At 40.5% G+C, this 19,738-nt stretch overlaps 1 protein-coding gene across 1 annotated transcript; it reads left to right on the top strand.

The window, feature by feature from the left end:
* Nucleotides 1–923: 923 nt before the first annotated feature.
* On the top strand, nucleotides 924–9,090 carry LOC134512356 (uncharacterized). The gene is made up of 3 exons (XM_063327797.1): nucleotides 924–1,385; nucleotides 2,727–2,793; nucleotides 7,467–9,090. The coding sequence occupies exons 1-3, from the start codon at nucleotides 924–926 to the stop codon at nucleotides 8,984–8,986; spliced, it is 2,049 nt and encodes a 682-aa protein (XP_063183867.1). The 3' UTR covers nucleotides 8,987–9,090.
* Nucleotides 9,091–19,738: the final 10,648 nt, after the last annotated feature.

Here is a 19,738-nt window from a genome sequence, read left to right on the forward strand (position 1 = left end):
TTTTGTGAACTTTTCAACTTCTTCGGTGCCCTTTTTTGAGATGGGGAACCAGGACTGCATGTTGTATTAAAGATGCTCTATTGATAAATATAATGTCATAATGATACATTCTCTTCTGTTACATGTTCCTGCTCTAATTAGTCCTAGCATTTTATTTGCCTTTTTGACTTCTGTTGGGCACTGAACTGTTGATTACATTGCTCTGTAGCCCAGCATCTGTATCTAGATGTATTACCTCAAGATTGTTTCCAAGTGGTAATAATAATATTTGATGTGTGGTACAATAATATATTAACATTTGATGAGTGGTACAATATTTGATATAAAATGCTTAGTTTTTTTTTTCAGTGGTGCTGCATTTCACCTTTATCTCTTTTGAGTTTCTTTTTGCTATTTTATTGCTGCTACTCAGTATCATCGACTCCTTTTGCAGCTCTTTGCAATTGACCCTTTTACTACCCTTAATAGCTTAGTATTCTCAGCAAGTTTTATCACCTTATTTTATCACCTCTACAGTGAAAATTGCCCATTTACTCTTTACTGTATTTAAACACGTACATAAGAATGATTAATCTGTTATTGAACCCTAGTGATGATTAATTTATGCCCTGAAACATGGGGCTTGATTACGACTTTTTAAATGTCTACAACTATAAATGTTGCTGCTTATGAAATGGATGACCTTGTGGTCCCATGAAGGGGCTACAAAGATTGTAAAGGAACTGGCCTTATAATCATGGCTTGAATTTAGTGAGACTTTTCATTAACTTATTAAAATCTGAATGCCTTTGAAGAGATAATACAACAAGCTGGAAAATTACTTTTCTTCAACCATTTGTATTTCAGGCGAAAATGAAGTTCCATCTGAAGATGCCCTAATACTACAGCTGCACCTTGCAAAAGGGCATGAGAAATTTACTGAAATGCTGAAAAGCCAACAGCAGATCATTGTCGATTTGCAGCAAAAACTTGCTGAACAGCAGCACATATTGGTTAGCCAGCAACGGGAGATTCTTGAACAGCAAAGAAAAATGTATGAGCAAATGGATCTGATCAAAGTCCAATATGGCATGCTTTTTGATACGGTGAAACAAATGTCTTTTCAGAGTTTGCAAGAAGATATTCAAAATTATTTTGAAAGTCATCTTCAAGGACTTCAGAACCAGGTCAGAAATCATCTCCAGAAGTCATACTCTGTGCATAAAGTAGAAGTGGATGCAAAAGTGATTAATGTTGGGGAGTCTTTGCTGGACTGTGGCCTTTGTGAAAGTGATGAATTTTGCAATTTCCAAAAGACACCTTCACAATGTGAAAAATGCACGTTGTGTCCTGCTGGTTTTTTTCAAATGGCCGAGTGTTCTGCAAACTCTGATCGGATTTGCCAGGTGAAATATAATTCTGTATCTTTTAATTATTGCTTATGAAGTATTGTATTGGACATACTGGGATAACATTCTGGAAATAACTACTTGGAGAGCTAGAGAGGTGCAGTTTGAAGCATGTGCTTTACTGAACAGATCTATGGCACTTCAAAGTCTGCCTGAGGTTTTTTGTGGGTTTTGTCTTTACCATTTACTGCTCTAAATGGGGCACTAGTTTGTGCCTGTTGGGTATGATGCTTTCCCAAACCTGACAGGTGGTAGGACTTCGATTCTTTTTGTGATGGTAGGAAAGGACATCCTAAAACACGTATACTTATGCATGCTAAATTTGTTTATTTAATCCCAGTCCACTCTACAGGAACTTCTAGACATCTCTGAAAAGCAGAGGAAGGCTTTACTAAGCAAAACTAGAGGTCAGATATTTATTTATAAGTTTGGAAACAAAAGTTGTCAGTTAAAACAAGTGTAAGAACTAGTTACAGCTTAAATATAGCATACTAACATATAAAAATACAGAACATGAATTGTTCATTATTAAATACATTTTATTATAAAGTACATTTTATTATACAGTACAAAACCAGCATGTAAGCAAAATAAGATGGTTCTTTGATCACTTTATCTTGTTTAGAGATCCTTCAATATATGGGGAAATTGATATTTAAAGCAGTGTCTTGTTTGCCAAGTGTTGCCCCCAATTCTTAGCTTAATATGAGCCTGAACAGCTGGTGACCTAAGCCCGAGATACTTAGAGGAGAACCTGAAAGAGTTTGTCTGGTTCCCTTTTCTGCTGGTCTCAGTTTTCTTTAATGCTAGCATTTAAATGCAAATATAGCATGTTATTCTTTCCCCTCTGCATTCTGTAGGGTGAAAGGAGGGCTTGTTGACAGGAAATACTACTTTATCATATACCTTTCTTGTGTGTTTTTCAGTTAGCACCTTCCTCCCAGTCTAAGTGTCTTTAAGAGCCTTTCCTAACACTGTCTCGATTGTCACAATGCCCTTAAGACCAGTCGGGTGATGCATTGCTCTCGGGGATGTGGTGTTGTCTTACAGATCATGCATCATAACAAGCATTAGTTGTGCAACCGATCCATTTAGCTTGTCATCTGCACACTACTAGCTTTCTGTGGACACGGCGCAGTCTTTTTGAATACCTTGTTAAAACAGGTGGCAAATCCAAAACAATTTGTCTTGCTCCAACATACTTACGAGATCAGCCCCTTCTCCATGCCCACACATGCCTCTTACTGGCAGATGGGTGTCACAGAGCCTGGAGAAGTGCCTGTTTCAAATTTAAGTTTTTGCGTTGAAGTGCTCCAATATGATTCTTGTGATTTACAGGACAGAGATGAATGCACTGAATCTCCAAGCATTTGTGGTGAGAGGATAAAATGCCTGAATACTCCAGGTAAGTTTTATTCTCTGATAGTTAAAAAATGAAGATAATTAGATCTTCAGGAACAGGCCGAAAAGATAGATAAGGACCCAGGCCTATATGTTTGTGAGTCATGACATGCTCAACTTGTTGGAGTCAAAGGGGTTGGAAAACACTCAGCTCTAAATTGATAGGAGTTCTGGTGGACGGTGAGCTACACTGGACATCATATCCACTAGGAGCATTAGATTGTTCCTTTTACCTTATTTTCCTGGGGTTTTATATGCTTTGGTTTTAATTTTCGCTTATGACCTGACTTTTCTTCTTGTTTATGCTGGTGCAAATGGGGTCAAAATCAAAGATACTATTCCTAATGGAGAAAAATAGTTGTCATTTTCCTTCTGCTGCACTGGGGTAGATATTTGATTTGAGCTAATGAAGGTTCTTATAAGACCTCCCTCCATCAATCTTGCTCTCTTTTAGCAACAATATTGTCAAATACTGGGGAATGATCAACAGTTTCCATCATTTGCAGGGGCTTGGGGGAATTTTTCAGACACTTAAGAACAGATTTGACTGCAGTTCTGCACTGCAGACATTGCCTTCATTACTTCTCATGGCAGTCAGACACAAAAGAACAAAACTAATAGACATATTGAGCAAAAGAGGGTGGCGTCTCTGAGGGGCAAAGGCTATTTTCAGCTGATTGTGAGTGACTTTGTATTATTCCTGTCCTGCCACTGGTGGAGAAAAAACTGGGAGGGAATTGGTCCTAGAAAAGGGTTAAAAGAGGACATAGGCTCAATTATACTCTTCTTACTTCCTCTGGGCAGGAACTGTGGTGGGTTGGCTGGTATTACTACAAAAAGACCACAGGAAACTGGAAATGACTAGAGGAAGAGAGCACTTAGTGTTGCTTTATGTGGTGGATGCTGTAGAGGAGGTACCATCAGCCTTACAAAAGAGGCAAGACGCTATTAGACAGCCTTATCAGTCAGCAGTTAGAGGCAAGACAGCTTAGGGTACAAAATTTGAGACAGAACATTGGAAAGGTGTAAGGCTTTGTCTCTTCTTTAGTATGAGACTGAGTTCGGTTAAGTTGGTGGTTTTGTGGAAGGAAGCCCACAAGGCCCCAGCCCAGGAAAGAACCACCAATGTGGTAGTCATTTGGTGTTGCTCTAGTCTGTGGCTTAGAAGAGGGAAGGCTGTAATGAATTTATCCAGTGGGCTCCCAGATGGGGGGACCCAGACCAAGAGTGAGTCTATACAACTGCTGGAGGAAAGTTAAGTGAAGGCAAAGTACTGCCAAGAAACAGATGGATAGTGGTGGTGTGTCAGACCACAGAAAGGCAGTAGCAATGTATTTGAAAGGAAAGGACTCTTCCCTTTATTACTCCTCTCCCAGGCTTGTAAAGATGTGAAAATGGTGGCTTGTAAAGATGTGAAAGTGAACTATTTCCCATCACCTGGATCAGGAATCAATGTTCTCTCAATGTTGTCGCCATCTGTCATGGAGGAGAGAGTGTTCTTTTTTATTTGTGAGGACTGCTAGTTTCAGCCTGTCTGTTCACAATGGCTCATTATCTTATACAAGTGCAATTAACTTGTCAAAAGGGAGGCTGAAACTGAATGTCTGTTTTGGGTACTGTAGGGGAGATAGGGATGTGATCTGACATATGAGTTCCAGATGTTGTATGTGGTTTCTTGAGCTGCACGCAAAGGTTGTTGCATCTGTAGCAACTCATGTTCACTGTACGGTGTGAAGGGAGACAGAACAAAGAACAATAAAGAAACATGCAACTAGGAGACTGTCTTTCTTCACCCTTCCGCTTCCCTCTACATCATACCTTCTTCCCCTGCTGCTTTTTCTTGCTTTTATCTGAGATGAGAGTTGTTAGGGTATTTGATTAAAGGCTGGTCATCAAGGAGAAATGACAGTTGGAGGTACCCAGTCAGTGAAAATGGAGTCCGGTGCATTGTTTCCTTTTTAGACCGTCACAGTGGTCAGACTGTTGTCTTTGGTGTGAACCCACCAAGCGGAGTCAACCAAAGGCGCTCTCCTCACAGTGCCATGCAAGCTAAAGAGAACTTACTGTGGGATGCAGGGGGAAGAGTAACGAGAACCTAGATGGGTAGCCCCGATTTGTAATTAGCTGGGTTCATTTGTGATGATCCAAATTTGACATAGAGGGTGTAAAAAGAGGTGGATTCCCATACTTAATCTGTTTGAATGTCAACTTTACATCAGGCAGTTAAGAGTAGTAACAGCAGAAAAATATATGCATGGCTTACTCTGATTGCCTTGCAATTGCCTGACCTCCATGAACGGCGAGGGCTGGTGAACGTGCTGCAGAGACACTTGGTTTCACAAAAGCAGCTTGAGTATAACTGGGCTGTTCACTGTTAAACCAGGTGCAGCAGTGCCCAGAGCAGGAGCCAGGAAGAGGTGGGAGAGGTTGTCAGGCAGTAAAAAGAAGTGGGAAGCAGTCACAGCATGCTGCTGTGCTAGCGTTCTGATGTTTGACTATTGTTTGCTGCTTGACCTCTTCTGGGCACGGGGTAGGATGCTGCTCTTGCCACTGTGCCCACAGTATAAAGCATCTGTGCTGCTTTGAAGTCACCTATTTGAAGTACCTACAGGGGGAACACCTGCTGCAGATCTAACTAATAAAAGACTAGACAGCAAATTGGTGAGAGTAGTCACCACATGTATTTGTAAGACCCGATATGTACAAAACTCCTTAAATATACATTAAAATATTTTAAAGAAGCAAATAGCATAAAAAGTATATGTAGGCACTACTGCGGGTCTTCTCTGCTATATGAAGCAGCTGTATTTGTGTATTTGGTAGCATTTCTTAGTGGTAGGGGAGCCATGGATACGAGAAGTAGAACTGTTTAGGAAGTGTCACATAAGCAATTACACCATGGTTAAAACTGAAGTTTTTCTGGGATTGTTTAGTCTGTATTCTCTAGAATATTCTTAGTTGAAAAAATGTGATCTTATTTATTTGTGGTTTGTTTCTTGTAAAAAAAAAAAAAAAAAAAAAAAAAAAAAAAAAGCCAGACACTTTCAGGGGGAACAAAGTGTTAAGTTTCTCTTGACTTTTTTCAAATGGCAGAATCTTACTGTACTGCAGTGAGCTCTTTTGAGAAAATGATACTTGGTCTCACAAAGAATGTTCTCACATCATAAATTGTATAGTCCTACATATCAGTGTTAGTGGAGAATCATAGCTTAAGTGAATGAAATATAAATAGAATAAGAAATATGGGGGTGAATATATGAATCCTTTATAAATTAACACAGTATCTGGTGTTCTCTGCTGAATAATGTAGTATCAGAAGTGAATTTTAGCCAATATTTTGACCTCTCTTGTGGGCCAGGTGCGTGTATGCTGCTCTGTCTTGCAGTTTGCAGTATGTGTGGCGTGCTTTTCTGCCTGTATCAGTGGTTTGTGTAGCCAGCTCCTCCTTGGGGATAGCAATGGAGAAAACTGGCTTGTTGGGGTCCGTGTCAAGTGCTTGTAGTCCCAGTCTCAGAGCAAATTCCAGCCCAGCTATAGCAACTTTCCAGCTGAGGAATAAATCAAATATATGACACAGTATTTAGATAGTAAAGGATATTTAAGAAGAGCTATAAGAATGATGATTATTGAGTTTTGATTGTGGTGGTAAAAAAGCAGAAGTGAGTGCATTAGCAATTAAGCTTTGAGGACCAAACTGCAAGTGGTTATTCTTTAGGGTGCCTCAAATCCTGTGTATTGATTTAGATCCTGAAGGCTCCATGCACAAAGGTTCTGGGCACTGGTCGCTAGAGCTGGAGGCACTGGCAGCTGGCGGTGCACTTGGAAAATTGCCATAGAAAATTACAGGCTGTTTTTAAAACCTGCTCTTTGGGTGCACGTTCTTTGATCCACCGAGGTCATGGAGTGCCATTTAACAGCACAAAATTGCTTTATGTCAAATAAAGTAATTTCAAATGGCACCACTAGAGATTCTCGTTACTATTTGCAGCAGTGTTATATTTTAACTTCAGACTGTTGCAACCACTGCTGTCCTGTGTCTTAGGGCAGTGTTTTTCCACCTTGTAAATGTGTGGACTTCTGCATAATGATGTTAAGCGGGCTGTTTACAATTTTCTTTTTCCTAGCTGTCTCTTGCAGGTTCTTTAAAAATTGTACACAGAATACCTGGGACCCATGTCCCTTGGGTTGAAAAGCACTGCTTTAGCAATTAACAGCTACAGCAGTGCTGTGCCATAACATGGCTGGGCAGGCAGCGCACATTTCTCCTTGCATAGGGCAACTCTCCGTTAGCTGAAAATATCTTTGCTGCTCAGCACACCAATTAGTCACCATGCCTTTCACCTGGGGGAAGGGAGAGCGGGCCCTTCCAGCAATATCATTGTATCTGGTACATCGCAGGGTTTGGTTAGAATTGCCCCTGTACAGCCCTATCTTGCTCGTTTCCCACTCTAAACCGGTGGATTCTACTTGGACAAGGTGAGTTACCCATAATGTTTCCTCTGTTTGCTCTCAAGGATCCATTCATAGCACAAAGTGATCTAAAATCATAATTGTCTTCTGTTGTCTCTCTTTTGGTTAGATGTGTTATTGAATATACTTGATATGTTGAGCTGTAGAGTTCTTAGATTTATTGTTTTAAAGGTACGACAATAAAAGTTATCTGTTTCCTGTGAACAGGTGGTTTCCGATGCCTTGGAATTGCTGAGAAAGATGCAGCTTTGGGACTGTGTGGAGAGGAGTATTTCTTTAACAAAGAAATGCAGGAATGCCAGGCGTGTTTAAAATGTGAAGATGGAATGGTGGCCGTGCCTTGTTCCACTGTCAGTGATACGGTTTGTTCAGCAACCGGTGAAAACAAGCTCTCAGAGTCTTGGGCTGCAAACATCATTCTACCCTCTGTGAAGTCTGGCATCTCTCCGGTCTACTCTGGCTTGAACTTGAAGATAAAGGCGAAGCTTCCCTGTGAAATCCTATCCGTTGAAGATAACAGCCTGGTATTCAGGCAACATGGTCTGTTGTGGACTGACCTAAATTTTGCAGTAAAGCACAACTGCAGGAATTTTTTGCAACTTTCCTTAAAGCTAAATGGCAGTGAGGAAGGCTATGAACTGAGCGGTGTTCGCATTGAACAGCCAGAAGGAAAGTATTTCCAGAGCACTAGTTTAAGCAGTGCTGCTGAAGTGGAGCCCAGCCAAACTCTTTCTGTGTATTTGAGGAGCCCCAATCAATTCTGCAATCAAAGTAGAGACTTAAATATTTATGATCTTAATACCCCACTCAGTTTGTTTTGGTTGTCGCACGACACAGGTGCTGTGGCACTCAGTGCACAGATGTCAACAGCAATACATTACCAAACCAACTATCGACCTACCTTTAAAATAACGTCTGTTTCTGACCCTTACATGCTAAGTTTATCTCATGATGGCAGAGCTATAAAGTTCACTGAAACCGGCGTTGTCAAATTTGTGTTCCACCAGGCATTGTATTCCATGGGTCATACATGTGTCCGGGAGGGCTTCTCCTTAATTTCTTATATCAATAGGAATGGTACCAACAGAGAATTAATGAATGTGTTTAAATCTGGAGTAAATTACAGAGACACATCAATATCTGCTTCTGGGGCCACCAAAGTTGGTGCTGGAGATCTGATTAGCTTTGAGATACTTTCTCCTGCACAGTGTAATGTTCGGTATTTTGGAGATAGTTCTGGAATTAGTATGTTTAGCCTCATCTGGATCCCTTCAGCCGTTTCTAGTGCCATATCAGCCACAGTTTCTGTTACAGGTCTGCCTACTGGAGCTGTGAGAAACAAATTACTGGATTTCACCCAGGTCACATCCAATGAGAAACAGATACAGCTGGTTTCGTCTGGACAGCTTGCTCATAAGTATTTCATTTTTACCGAAAAGGGAATTGCCAGCCTTGCGTTTAACTTAAAGCTAATCCACTCATGCAATGTGCTCAAGATGACTCTCAATCAGTTGACCATGGATCACATGCAACCCACAGCAATCGCTCAGCAGATCGGAGGTCAGATGCCAGAGGGAAGCATATGGACCAGTGTGTCCCTCCGTGCATCTTTTGCAGTACACAACGGAACACTGATATCAGTTTCTCTTGACTGTGTGCGTGGAAGGATCAATCAGATCACTCATGAACACGGAACCAGTATATCTATTTTATGGATTTCATCTTAATTTATGTACAGTGAAGGCAGCACAGAACTGGCGTTTAAATTGCATTTGGATTCTACTCTGATTCTATACATATTTGACACCTTGTACTGTGTTGACATGAGCAGGTTGTCTCACTAAAATGCTCTCAATTTTAGGAATATTTAAATATAATCTTAATTGAACGATCAGTATTTAAAAAAAGCTTTCAGTATTCCAAGATTTTACTTCTAATATCTTCAGGCAGGGGAACTTTGAATTCAGGTCAAACTCTCTTATTTTTAATAAAGCAGTCTCTTAAAGTGAGTTATTTCTGGACCACAAGAAATTGCAGGTGAGGGTAAAACCATACCTTTTAGTACTGCAACTGAAAGCAGCACAGCCAAATAATGGAAACCTGCTTTCATTTTCTTCACTGCAGCAGGCTAATAGCAAGACTAAATGCACTTTGAGGTTAATTTGTCTACATCTTATAAAATGTTGTGCTTTCTATAAATGGAGAGAACGTATCTCAAACTAGAGGTTATACTATGGTGACACTGGAGTATGCATGCTTAGTATTATAGACATGGACATGGGTCAAAAAAGGAACATTGTTTTTGCAAAATATAATAATTGCTGTCAGCAAAAATATTAGAAATAATGAGTGTTCTGATTTTATTTGGAAATAATCTGCATTTAAGTAATTTGTGAAGGCTCTTTCCCGTTCTTAGTTTTTGACACTGAAAAGTTGCAGAATGAAAAGGAAGGATTTCTGTGCTGAAAAGTAAGAGTATATTGGAGAAAAGAAATGAGTATTAAAAGAATGTCTTGAAAATGAGACTTTTGGAAATTAAGCAAATTTTTATTCAGTTTCTTATAAATGACAAAATATTTTTCTGACCAAAGAGGAACACCGTTCACAAGCATACTTACTTTGCTGAACAGGTACTTCATTTTAAGAGGTGGTTGTTCGGGTTTTTTTTCCTTAAATCACTCAGCTGATTCTAAACAGAAATGATGTATTCAGTGACACTGACTTTTGTCTTCTTCCAGTTCATCCATCAAACTATTCCTTCTTTTTCTAGTCTATGTAGAGTGTTTTCCCTCATTTTCTCCTTTCTCCTCCACAAATTCTGCTTCACTCTCTCATTCCTTTTGTTAGGAGTAAATGGCATGCCCTGTCACATAGCTCAACTATTTCCAGTCTCCTTTCACCCTCCCTACTAAAGAACAGATGTGTGTATGTCACATATGTAATTACAGAGGAGAGACATTAATAGGGCACCCACAGGCTGCCTTACATCAACCTCACTGTAAGAAGGAATACTATGCATGATGTAACTTTAATGTAGGTGTCTGCCTGAGTACATATATCTGAAATATATGTACTTTCCTGTGCGCTTCACCTGTTTTGGAGTTTGTCACACTTTTTAGTTTCCTCCTATAATTTTCTGTGGAAGCACAAACCCAAATGCAAGACTTGTATCTGGTGGTTCTCTTTTTACTTGTAACTTTCTAACTGCATCCTTAACACTTGTGGTTCTCTTTCCCTCATCCTTTTTTCTTCAAGTTTATACTGAAAGGTATGCAGGCTTTGGACAAATTGCTGTCCTGCTCCAAAGAGAGAACAGTAGTTTTTCTTGCTTTCAACTGCAAAGTCTAAGCAGTCCATCACAAGATACCCCACTGGATGTTGTGTTGAAGCCAGCATAAGTATGCAAACTGCAGTAAATTCAATCCCGGTGTCCCTGAAGTCTATGACAGAGGTCTCGGTGCCTTTGTGTAGCCAGGCTCATTCATTCTTGCAAGGACGTAAGGAAGGATAGAGTAAAGCTAATATTAAAGGTGTTCAGCATTTGTGAAATATTGTTACTGTTCCAGATGATATTTTTAGTGGTAGAGGAAGACTTCTGGAATGAGAACACATGTATCTATTATATACAGAAGAGCTGCATTACCTAGGAGTGGAGTAGTTTTTCTGGGTACTTCACTCTGGAAGTCTACTGAGATTGAACAAAGATGAAATGGCGCAGGCGTTAAACTTTTCTGACATATCCATCTGCTTAGTAAGGCAAACCAGTGAAATGTTTCCTAGATGATATCAAGGCCATCATATCTTCTCAAACAAACTCCGCTCTACAAAGAGATGATTTCACGAGGAGGGGCTCAAAGGGCTTCTTCCTTGCAGAAGCAGGTAGCTCATGTCTGTACAAGGATGCGCATGACATAAAGAGGAGCTCTGCAGTGAGCAGACCTGGGTGTTTCTAAGGTAAGGCTTCAGGGGAAGACAATTGAAATTATATGCTTGTGGTTTTCTTTTAGAGGAAGTTAAGAAAGTCAATTTCTCACAGACAAATGCCTTTTTTTTTCTTTGCTGTTTTGCTGTATGTAGTTGGGTTACAGGCTGCCACTCCCCTGTATGATGACAGCTTAAGAGCCATTCTAGTTTAAACCTGTGTAGCAGACCTCAAAATTTGATGTTAGACGTAGTCTGATACATCTTTAGCAAAGTGCAGATGTTACTTGAATATAATAAGCATTTGCCTATATATAGCGTATAGCAAATCTAACGGCATGATTTGTATGAGTATGCTTTATTTGAGTGAGGTTGTGATATCAGTGGAATTGCTTGAATATGGAAGAGACTGATGCTCAAATCCTGTATTACGTACGTGTTGGTTGGTACTTGCATTTAAATGCACCATTATTAAAGGGTACAGAAACTACCAGGGAGGTACAAGCGAACATTCTTACAGCTAAGAGAGATTGCAGAGTATGAATTCTTTAGTGTAGTAAATCTCTGAGGATTCTGGGGGGAATGCGCATAATTGCCCTTAAATTCAGAGTAGATTTTTAGGTGCGCAATGGCAGAAATGCAGTATTTTGCACCCATCTCGTGGTGATAATGCATCTAATACTGTTTTGCCAGTGTCATCTGTGATAAGGTATTCACAGGATTAAAGAAAAAAAGTCTTATTAAATACATAATGCTAATTGCAACTTGCAGCAAGTTTAGCCTTATTTCAGGCAAGAAAAGGCTGATCATTTGAGCCGCTTTTGCATCTCTCCCTTTCGGGGGAAAAAAAAAAGCCTGAGTCCATAGTTGAGGCCACTGGCTGACCTTGGTTATAGTGACATGAATTTAGAGTAAGTGTGTTGGAATCAGTGTGGATTTATGATAGTCTAATTAACGGCACAATATATAGCCTTTGCATCTATGAAAATGATATATATTGCCTCATACCATGCAATGTTAAGTGGTGCACTATGATCCTAAATAAGATGAAGTTCAAGACGCATCAGACGATATACAATGAATGCTAATTTTATGGCACTTATCCCATTTGCTGTAATAAATTGCATGTTTTATTGACAGGTATATCTTATCAATTATATTTACAACCTTTGAACTTTTTTAATTCATTTTTTTCATATGGTTTCTTTCTATTAGTAGCACAATGTAATACTGTGAAGTACGGAATTAATTAAAAAACTTTTCTTTTGCATCTTTTTAGCACGTTCATGAATATATTTTAAATAGCTGGAGACAGGCTCTCCAATCCTTTCTGCCAGAGAGCATTTGCAATGGAGGTGTTCATAAAGTAGTAGATGAAGTATGAGGCTGGCAGAATCTAGCTGTACAGAAAGAGCTGAAGTAAATACATCCAGGAAGGCAGGTGGTTATTTTGTTTATGTTCTGGCGATAATGGGCAACAAGGTTGTTACAGAAAACATGACCATTACAGGAGGAAAATAATTTAGGTTGTGTAGTGCTGCTCATACAAGAGGAAAAAGGATTTGGCTGACAAAGACCTGCATTGTTTTGTACTGTGAAACATTTTGCAAATTGAAAGATTTTTCCTGAATATATTTTATTACCTCTACAAATTTTTTTATGCTTTCGATGAAGTCAAAACTGGGCAGAATATGTTAAGTCTATTTTAATATTGTGGATGCTTCCTCTGTTCTGTGGTCTCTGCAGATTGCAGTACACTGTCAAAACTACACAAGTTTCAAGTGGTGCTTTTTTATTAAATTTCCTACTTTGAAATATTACCTTGTTTTAAAAATACTGTTTAGACAGTTGCCTCTGTTAATATTATATTGTAATATGTTTCAAGAGAACTTTACTGAAATAAATAAAACAATAAGGTTTCGTTGGTGTTTATGTTCAATTCTGAGGAACAGCGATTTTTACCACAGACTCTTTTGGTGCCAGGATTTATTTCATGGCTGATGTCTGAATTATTTGCCTGTGTTTGCTGAAGTGGCATTAAACAAGGACAGTAATAGTGCACATTTGCAGAGATCAGCTGGTCTACCTGTTCCCACTGTCGTAACTGTAGATCTGAGAAGACGAAAATTGCCTTTGACGCTAGTGCACTAGTAAATGCTTGTGTCAGAAGAGCGGTACAGTTTATCTTGGTCATTGCTATGGTCACCATAGTAATGCAGAGAACCAAAATGAGAATACTTTTTTTAAAGAAGAAATGCGTACTGCCTTGCTGCCTTCTAAGTTCTCTGTCGTATATGGAAGCTTTGAGAGTGGTGGGAGGGTTACCCTGGTCAGACCTCGGCACTAGCACAGCTGCGCTTTTGTCAGGGTCTGTGCAAGTTAAGGCTCTTGTGTTCTCAGTAGAGACTTGTTACAATCAGTTTAAATTATACAACTGTTTATTCTTTTTGGAGATGTTATCGATTATAAGAGCTGAATGAAAGAGAGGTGCTACCAAATGACCTCTGTTTAGGAGCAATTTTTAAACAGATTCCTCCAAAAAACCAATTTGAGACCAGTTGGTATTGCTTTCACCCTTTTCCACTAAAAGCAAAAAAGAGAAATTTTATGTGTTACGTTCTTCACCTGCTGAATTTGTACTGATTTGAAGGGCTCAAATAAATAATTACTATAAGAAGGGGATTACAGACATCATTAACATGACCTAAATTAGCCAAGGATGAAATTAAGAGGAAGGAGAGAAGAAATATTTCTGAAACACCAGTGAAAAGAGAACCATCATCCTCCAGGCTACATCCAAAATTGCCCCTGCTGGCCTTCAGCAGCTGATACGGTTTATGCCCTTTCCATAACAGCCCAAACCATCTTGATATTTGACCGCTACGTATAATGGCTCTCTCAGACTCACCCCGTGTTTCTCTTCAGGAGTCTGACCTTCACTTGTACGACATACGTATGTGTCTAGAAGCATGCTGTGCGACCAAGCGTGGCGTCCCTTCCTCTGCTTGGAGCGTTTGCCTTAAAATAAAGCTCAGAAGGCATTAACTGTGGCAGCGGCAGTGCGTGTGCTGCTGTGGTAGTGCTGCCTGGAGAAACAGGTGGTGAGTGGGCTTCAGAACAGCTACCTTGCCAATTTTCTGGACCTCAGCACCTCTGTATCTGTACATGTATACATGCCTCATGGTCTGGCTCTTGATGCATAAAAGCCAAATGACTGCTCTCGGGGGAGCCAAGAAACTCTTGTTTGCATTAAATAAATGAATTGTCATTGCTAAAATAGAGTTTCTTGGCCAGCTGCAGTTTGTATGGCTTTCTCCAGTCTTTCCTTGGAGCTCTGCAGGCACGTTGGGGCCTGCAGGTTGCATCTTCTGTTTGTAGGCTCTTCAGAAGAGAAACTAACTGCTCTCCAGACAGCCTAGTGCAATCCTATTAAATGGCATCTCTTGAAAGTAGCCTTAAAAGGTTGGATGTAATTTCCTCGCTAGAAGGGTGTTAGTGCCTGGCTTTAGCAGAAGCTTGAAGTAAAAGCCTGTCATGTTAAAATATATATATATATTTATTTATTCTTGGGTTAAATACCAGTTTCTCTAAAAGAAGAACTGCAGCAAAAGGATTTTCAAAAGTTTCTACCTCTTCTTATGAAAACAATTTCTCCGTCTTTCTCCTTTGTCTTTTTTTTTCCACTGGAAAGGTAGAGGAAAAAAAGGAAAATAAGAAAGTGAAAGCGGGATGAATGGTGATTGAAGGAGAGGAAAGTGGGAGAAGGAAAAAGCCATCTCCAGTGTTTAGGTAATTTAATGTATGAGAATTTAAACTAGTTCTCTTCAGAACTTTCTGGAAGAAATTCTTGTTTCCCAACCAGTTGTAACTGAAAATTTGTTCAACTGAAAATTAGTTCTATCACATTTGGCTTCATTTTTGTCTCTTTTCATCAAAGCACTTCCCATCCACCAACTTCTGTAAACTTCAGTAACATTAGAGTATTCTGAATATGCTTAAGTATTTTGCTGAGCTGGAACATTAAGTTGGGTAACTGAGTTAATTAAGTGCCAATACATATATTGGGAAACCTCTGGATATATTTGTGGGTTTTGGCATGCAAACATCAGTTTTCATCATTACCTCTTAACTATGTTTATATTGGTAACTGCTTCTCATTAGATAAATGAGCCTTCTCTGAGCTCCAGTTACCATCACTTGGCTGCTAATGGTACCTAATGTGGCTCATTTAAGTCTCCTTTGGGTATTTTTCTATTATACTGCAGTCAATAATGTAGACATGTACTAAGTGTCTTCAGGACCTCTGTACTTGTGGGTTGTTGACAGTGTTCTTGTCACAGTTAGTTTTTCCTGACTTGTTTCACTGTTTTAAATCAGAAGTTGAAATCGGTTCAGGAGTCCATCTGATAGATACAGGCTTTCAAAGCAAATGTGACCTGGTGAGTGATTTAGACTGGTAATCACATCTGAGTTGCATGATTGCAGCCTTCTCTTGCAGAGTATAAAAAACTTCTGAGAATAGTCATAGATTAAATGCAGGTGTCTTGAATAAAGATCTGGAGATGCTTTGCATCAAACTCAAATAAAAGCCTCGTACTTTACTCAGAAGGTCAAGAAAGTAAAAAGATTTAGTATATACTGTAAAATACGCTGTTTGTTGAAGGAGAAGTACATTTGTTGGTTTTATTAGGAGAGGAGAATGAAAATGTGTGCTTTATGCCAACTAGATAAGACAAATTGCTTAAGATGCCTTTATGCCTGAAAATGCTCTGTACGTCACTTTTGCTTGAACACGTACCTAGATTTGTTTAAACCTTTGCTTCAAACTACTGCCATAGCAATGACTTAATACAGGCCTGATTCATGCTAAAATCTCTTTGAGGATATTTCCCTCCCCAGGTGACAGACAAACAATACATTTCAAATACATCTAATCAGTCCTTGGAAAATAGCATCCAATACTGCGAGTCTCCTGCGAGACGTGAACCCCATGATTCTGTCTGAGGCAGCAGTTTTTATCCTCAGCTGCTTCAGCCTCCTGAATCCTTTGTCCTGAGGTGGTCAAGCTTTCACCCACCTTTTGTCGTTGCTAGAGGGGTGCAGTGACAGCTGTCTGGCCTGGAAAGCTGCTAAATACTTGTTTTGGATCAGCAGTGAATGTGCTTTTTCCTCTGATTTTGGACATTCTGCCTTCCACCCTCCTTTCATGGTTAGCCATGGGGCTGAAAATCCACCGTTCCCACAAGTTCACCCCTGATGTGGACCTTTACCTCTGCTCTCTCATGTTTCGGTGTGTGACTGTGGTTTGAATCATTGTTCTGTTGCATGTAGGCTTTCCTCTTGTACTCACCTGTGAAGCACCACATACACTTAAGCACAACATACATCTAAGATGCTTAAACATGAGCATAACCAGAGATATTTTGTCCCATTTGGACCTGCCTACACCCTTGGGAGATTGGGGTAGTGGCATTCTGCAGGAATGGTGGGAGTCATGACAGCAGCATTTGTGAAGAGCACAAGAGAATTAAAGCATGCAAAACCCCTCCTCTGGTCAAGACTGGGTTTTGACTGGCCTCAGGAGTTTCTTTCATTAAAAATGGAGATAAAAACTCCTATAATGCTGAGAACAAATATATATTTTTCTCTGCTCATCTTTTCTCCCTGTTATTTGTGGATCTCAAGCTAAGGCAGCAAACAGGCTGCTTTCCTTTTGCTTCATGCTGCAAGCTTTGAGAACATTTTGACAAGCCTCATCCTGCCAGCCTGCTGTGAGCCTTGAAGAACTACTTCATAGCCAGCACAAGTAAGCCAGAGCCCAAAGTAAAATGGGGAAAAATCAAGTGCACAATTAGATTATCCTTCAACATCATACAACTCTGCTCCAAAGAACAGTAACTTTTTACGGAAATGACATTTGGTAAAGTAAGCTGTAAAGGTCACTCCAGAGCCTACAATGTGCTTGCTGCCATGACAAAGCATGCAGTCCTTTCTCTGCTATTCCATAGCTTGGGGTAAGATTCAGAGCAAACTTTAGTGCACCAGTCACCCATAGGCTTTGTTCTCAGTGAAGGTTTTCATTTTCCCAGTTCCCACTTCTGGAAGTATATAAATTCACTAACAGATTCCCATAGTTCTGCACTTCATATCTGGAGATGACCTGTTTCTGTAACAGTGCTCTTGCAGCGATTCACACCTTTTGGTACCATCCCTTGCTCTAAGTAAGGCTGTTAAACATTGATGTCCTTGAAAACTCATTTCAGGTCTGCATGTGTGCATGTGCACTTGAGAATTCAGTTATAACCTGGGAGAAGAGGGAATCATAGAACCATAGAATGTGTTGGGTTGGAAGGACCTTTCAAGGTCATCTAGTCCAACCCCCCTGCAGTAAGCAGGGACATCTTCAACTAGATCAGGTTGCTCAGAGCCTCATCAAGCCTGGCCTTGAATGTCTCCAGGGATGGGGCCTTCACCACCTTTCTGGGCAACCTGTTCCAGTGTCTCACCACCCTCATTGTAAAGAACTTCTTCCTAATGTCTAATCTAAACCTACCCTGCTCTAGTTTAAAACCATTACCCCTCGTCCTGTCGCTACATGCCCTTGCAAACGGCCCCTCCCTTTTCTTACCTTTTCAATTGCCTCCAAACTCAACTATATAGAAAAGATCTGCTTTCATCCAGTCTTCCTGGCATTTGAGGTGCCAGGACTCTCTCAGCCTATCCTCACAGGAGAGGTGCTCCAGCCTGCTCCAACAGGTCTATGTGCTTCTTAAGCTGAGGGCTCCAGAACTGGATGCAGTACTCCAGGTGGGGTCTCACCAGAGCAGAGCAGAGGGGCAGAATCACCTCCCTCACCCTGCTGGTCTTGATTCTTTTGATGCAGCCCAGGATGTGGTTGGCTTTCAGGGCTGTGAGTGCACACTGCCAGCTCATGTCCAGCTTTTCATCCACCAGTGCGCCCAAGGCCTTCTCAGAAGGGCTGCTCTCAGTCCCTTCATCCCCCAGCCTTTATTGACACCGGAAGGTTACCCCGGCCCAGGTGCAGGGCCTTGCACTTGGCCCTGTTGAACCTCATGAGGTTAGTCACAAATACCTTTTAAAAAAGCTATTTTGGTGAAGACTATCATAAAGATGCTTTTTCTCCCAGCCCCACTTATTTAGATATGGACTCAGGGATTATGGCAGCTACATCATGTAGAGCAGTTTATGGCTTTTTTGAAGTTATGCCAGAAGCCATTTTATTTCTCGTTGCTCTTAGGGCCATGAAAGTGCACAATTGGATTAAAATTTTCTTTCTACCAACCTGATGTGCTCCACTCAGCTCATCTGGTATAAATCTGGCAGCATTATCAAGTTCTGAGTTGGATTTATAAACAGTAAGAGTTCCAGTGGGCAAAATAAATGGAACAATCCTTGATACGTGCTAACAGTGGTTGGACAGTTATTTCACATGAAATATGCTCTTAGCAAAGTCGCTTCAAGTGAACTTTATGTGATGAAGTAAATATTAAATGCAGACATTCTGCAAGGAGTTTGTTTGTATAAAGGGTATTGGTATGTGTAAGTGTAAAAGTGTAAGTCCTGGAAGTAACGGGAGCATTCATGTGCACAATAAATGTGGCTGATAGGACCTGGGGAACTTGAGTTGTAAATACCAGCATTTTATTTACATAAGGCAAATGTGGGAGATATATGATACTTAATGACCAGTCTGTGACCCTTCATCTACTGGCTTGACACTGTAATTTGCTAAAAGACAAAAATTTTAAAGCACTCTGTACATTTGCCTATGGACACAAGGCCTAATGAATTTGGCCAGCTCTGCAGGTAGTATTTAAATCACAGCACAGGTATAAAAGTCTTTAAAGTTTTTTTTCTGACCAAGCTGGGCACGATATTGTTTGACCAGAAACAGATCAGAGAGCACCTGGAAACACCGAGTAAACAGTCCAGGCTGGCTCTGCGAGAGGGACCCCCTGCTGAAGCTCGGGTGTCGGTGTGATGGAGGGTCCTGCCGTAGCCTGGCCCTTGCAGGAGCAGAAGTACGTGGGACCTCACCAGCCGCCAGGAAATGCTAAGCATTAGGTACAGCTGGGGTGTCTTGAGGCTATTTTGCTGTTGCAGCATTTTTGTTGTCGATTGCTGTACTCCTAAGGGTAAGTACTGCTTTGCTTGGAAGGTTGCCCACATTCAGTGCTGTATCTAACTGCAACTTAAGGGATGTTTGTTCCAGGAGCCCAACCTGGGTTGAATATCTGATCAAAATGCCTAGAAACTAAAGACACTGTAGCATGGAGATATTCCTGAAGTGAGTTGAGTTTTCACGAGTCACTAGGAGCACACACAGGACCTGTCACTTGACAACAGACACTGAAGCTGGAACTGTAACATATACTCTTAATTTTTGTACTGTAAAAATGCCACTCTGGTGCCTTCAGCCTTCAGTTGGTAGCTGTCTCAGGGCCACAGCATCCAGAGTATACCCAAGGCCAGCTACCGTAGCTCTGTCATTGCGTGTCTGGTGTGAATACAGCCAGTTCAGCTAGAGAAAGCTCACA

The sequence above is a fragment of the Chroicocephalus ridibundus genome, chromosome 2 (genome assembly GCF_963924245.1).
Source record: "Chroicocephalus ridibundus chromosome 2, bChrRid1.1, whole genome shotgun sequence".
Taxonomy (NCBI): domain Eukaryota; kingdom Metazoa; phylum Chordata; class Aves; order Charadriiformes; family Laridae; genus Chroicocephalus; species Chroicocephalus ridibundus.

What these genes read in the sequence shown, in the direction of transcription:
- LOC134512356 (XM_063327797.1), top strand. Translation starts at nt 924, where the DNA reads ATGCTGAAAAGCCAACAGCAGATCATTGTCGATTTGCAGCAAAAACTT. An exon ending in ACTCTGATCGGATTTGCCAG is followed by an intron (nt 1,386 to 2,726) that starts GTGAAATATAAT and finishes TGTGATTTACAG; the next exon opens with GACAGAGATGAATGCACTGA. An exon ending in AAAATGCCTGAATACTCCAG is followed by an intron (nt 2,794 to 7,466) that starts GTAAGTTTTATT and finishes TCCTGTGAACAG; the next exon opens with GTGGTTTCCGATGCCTTGGA.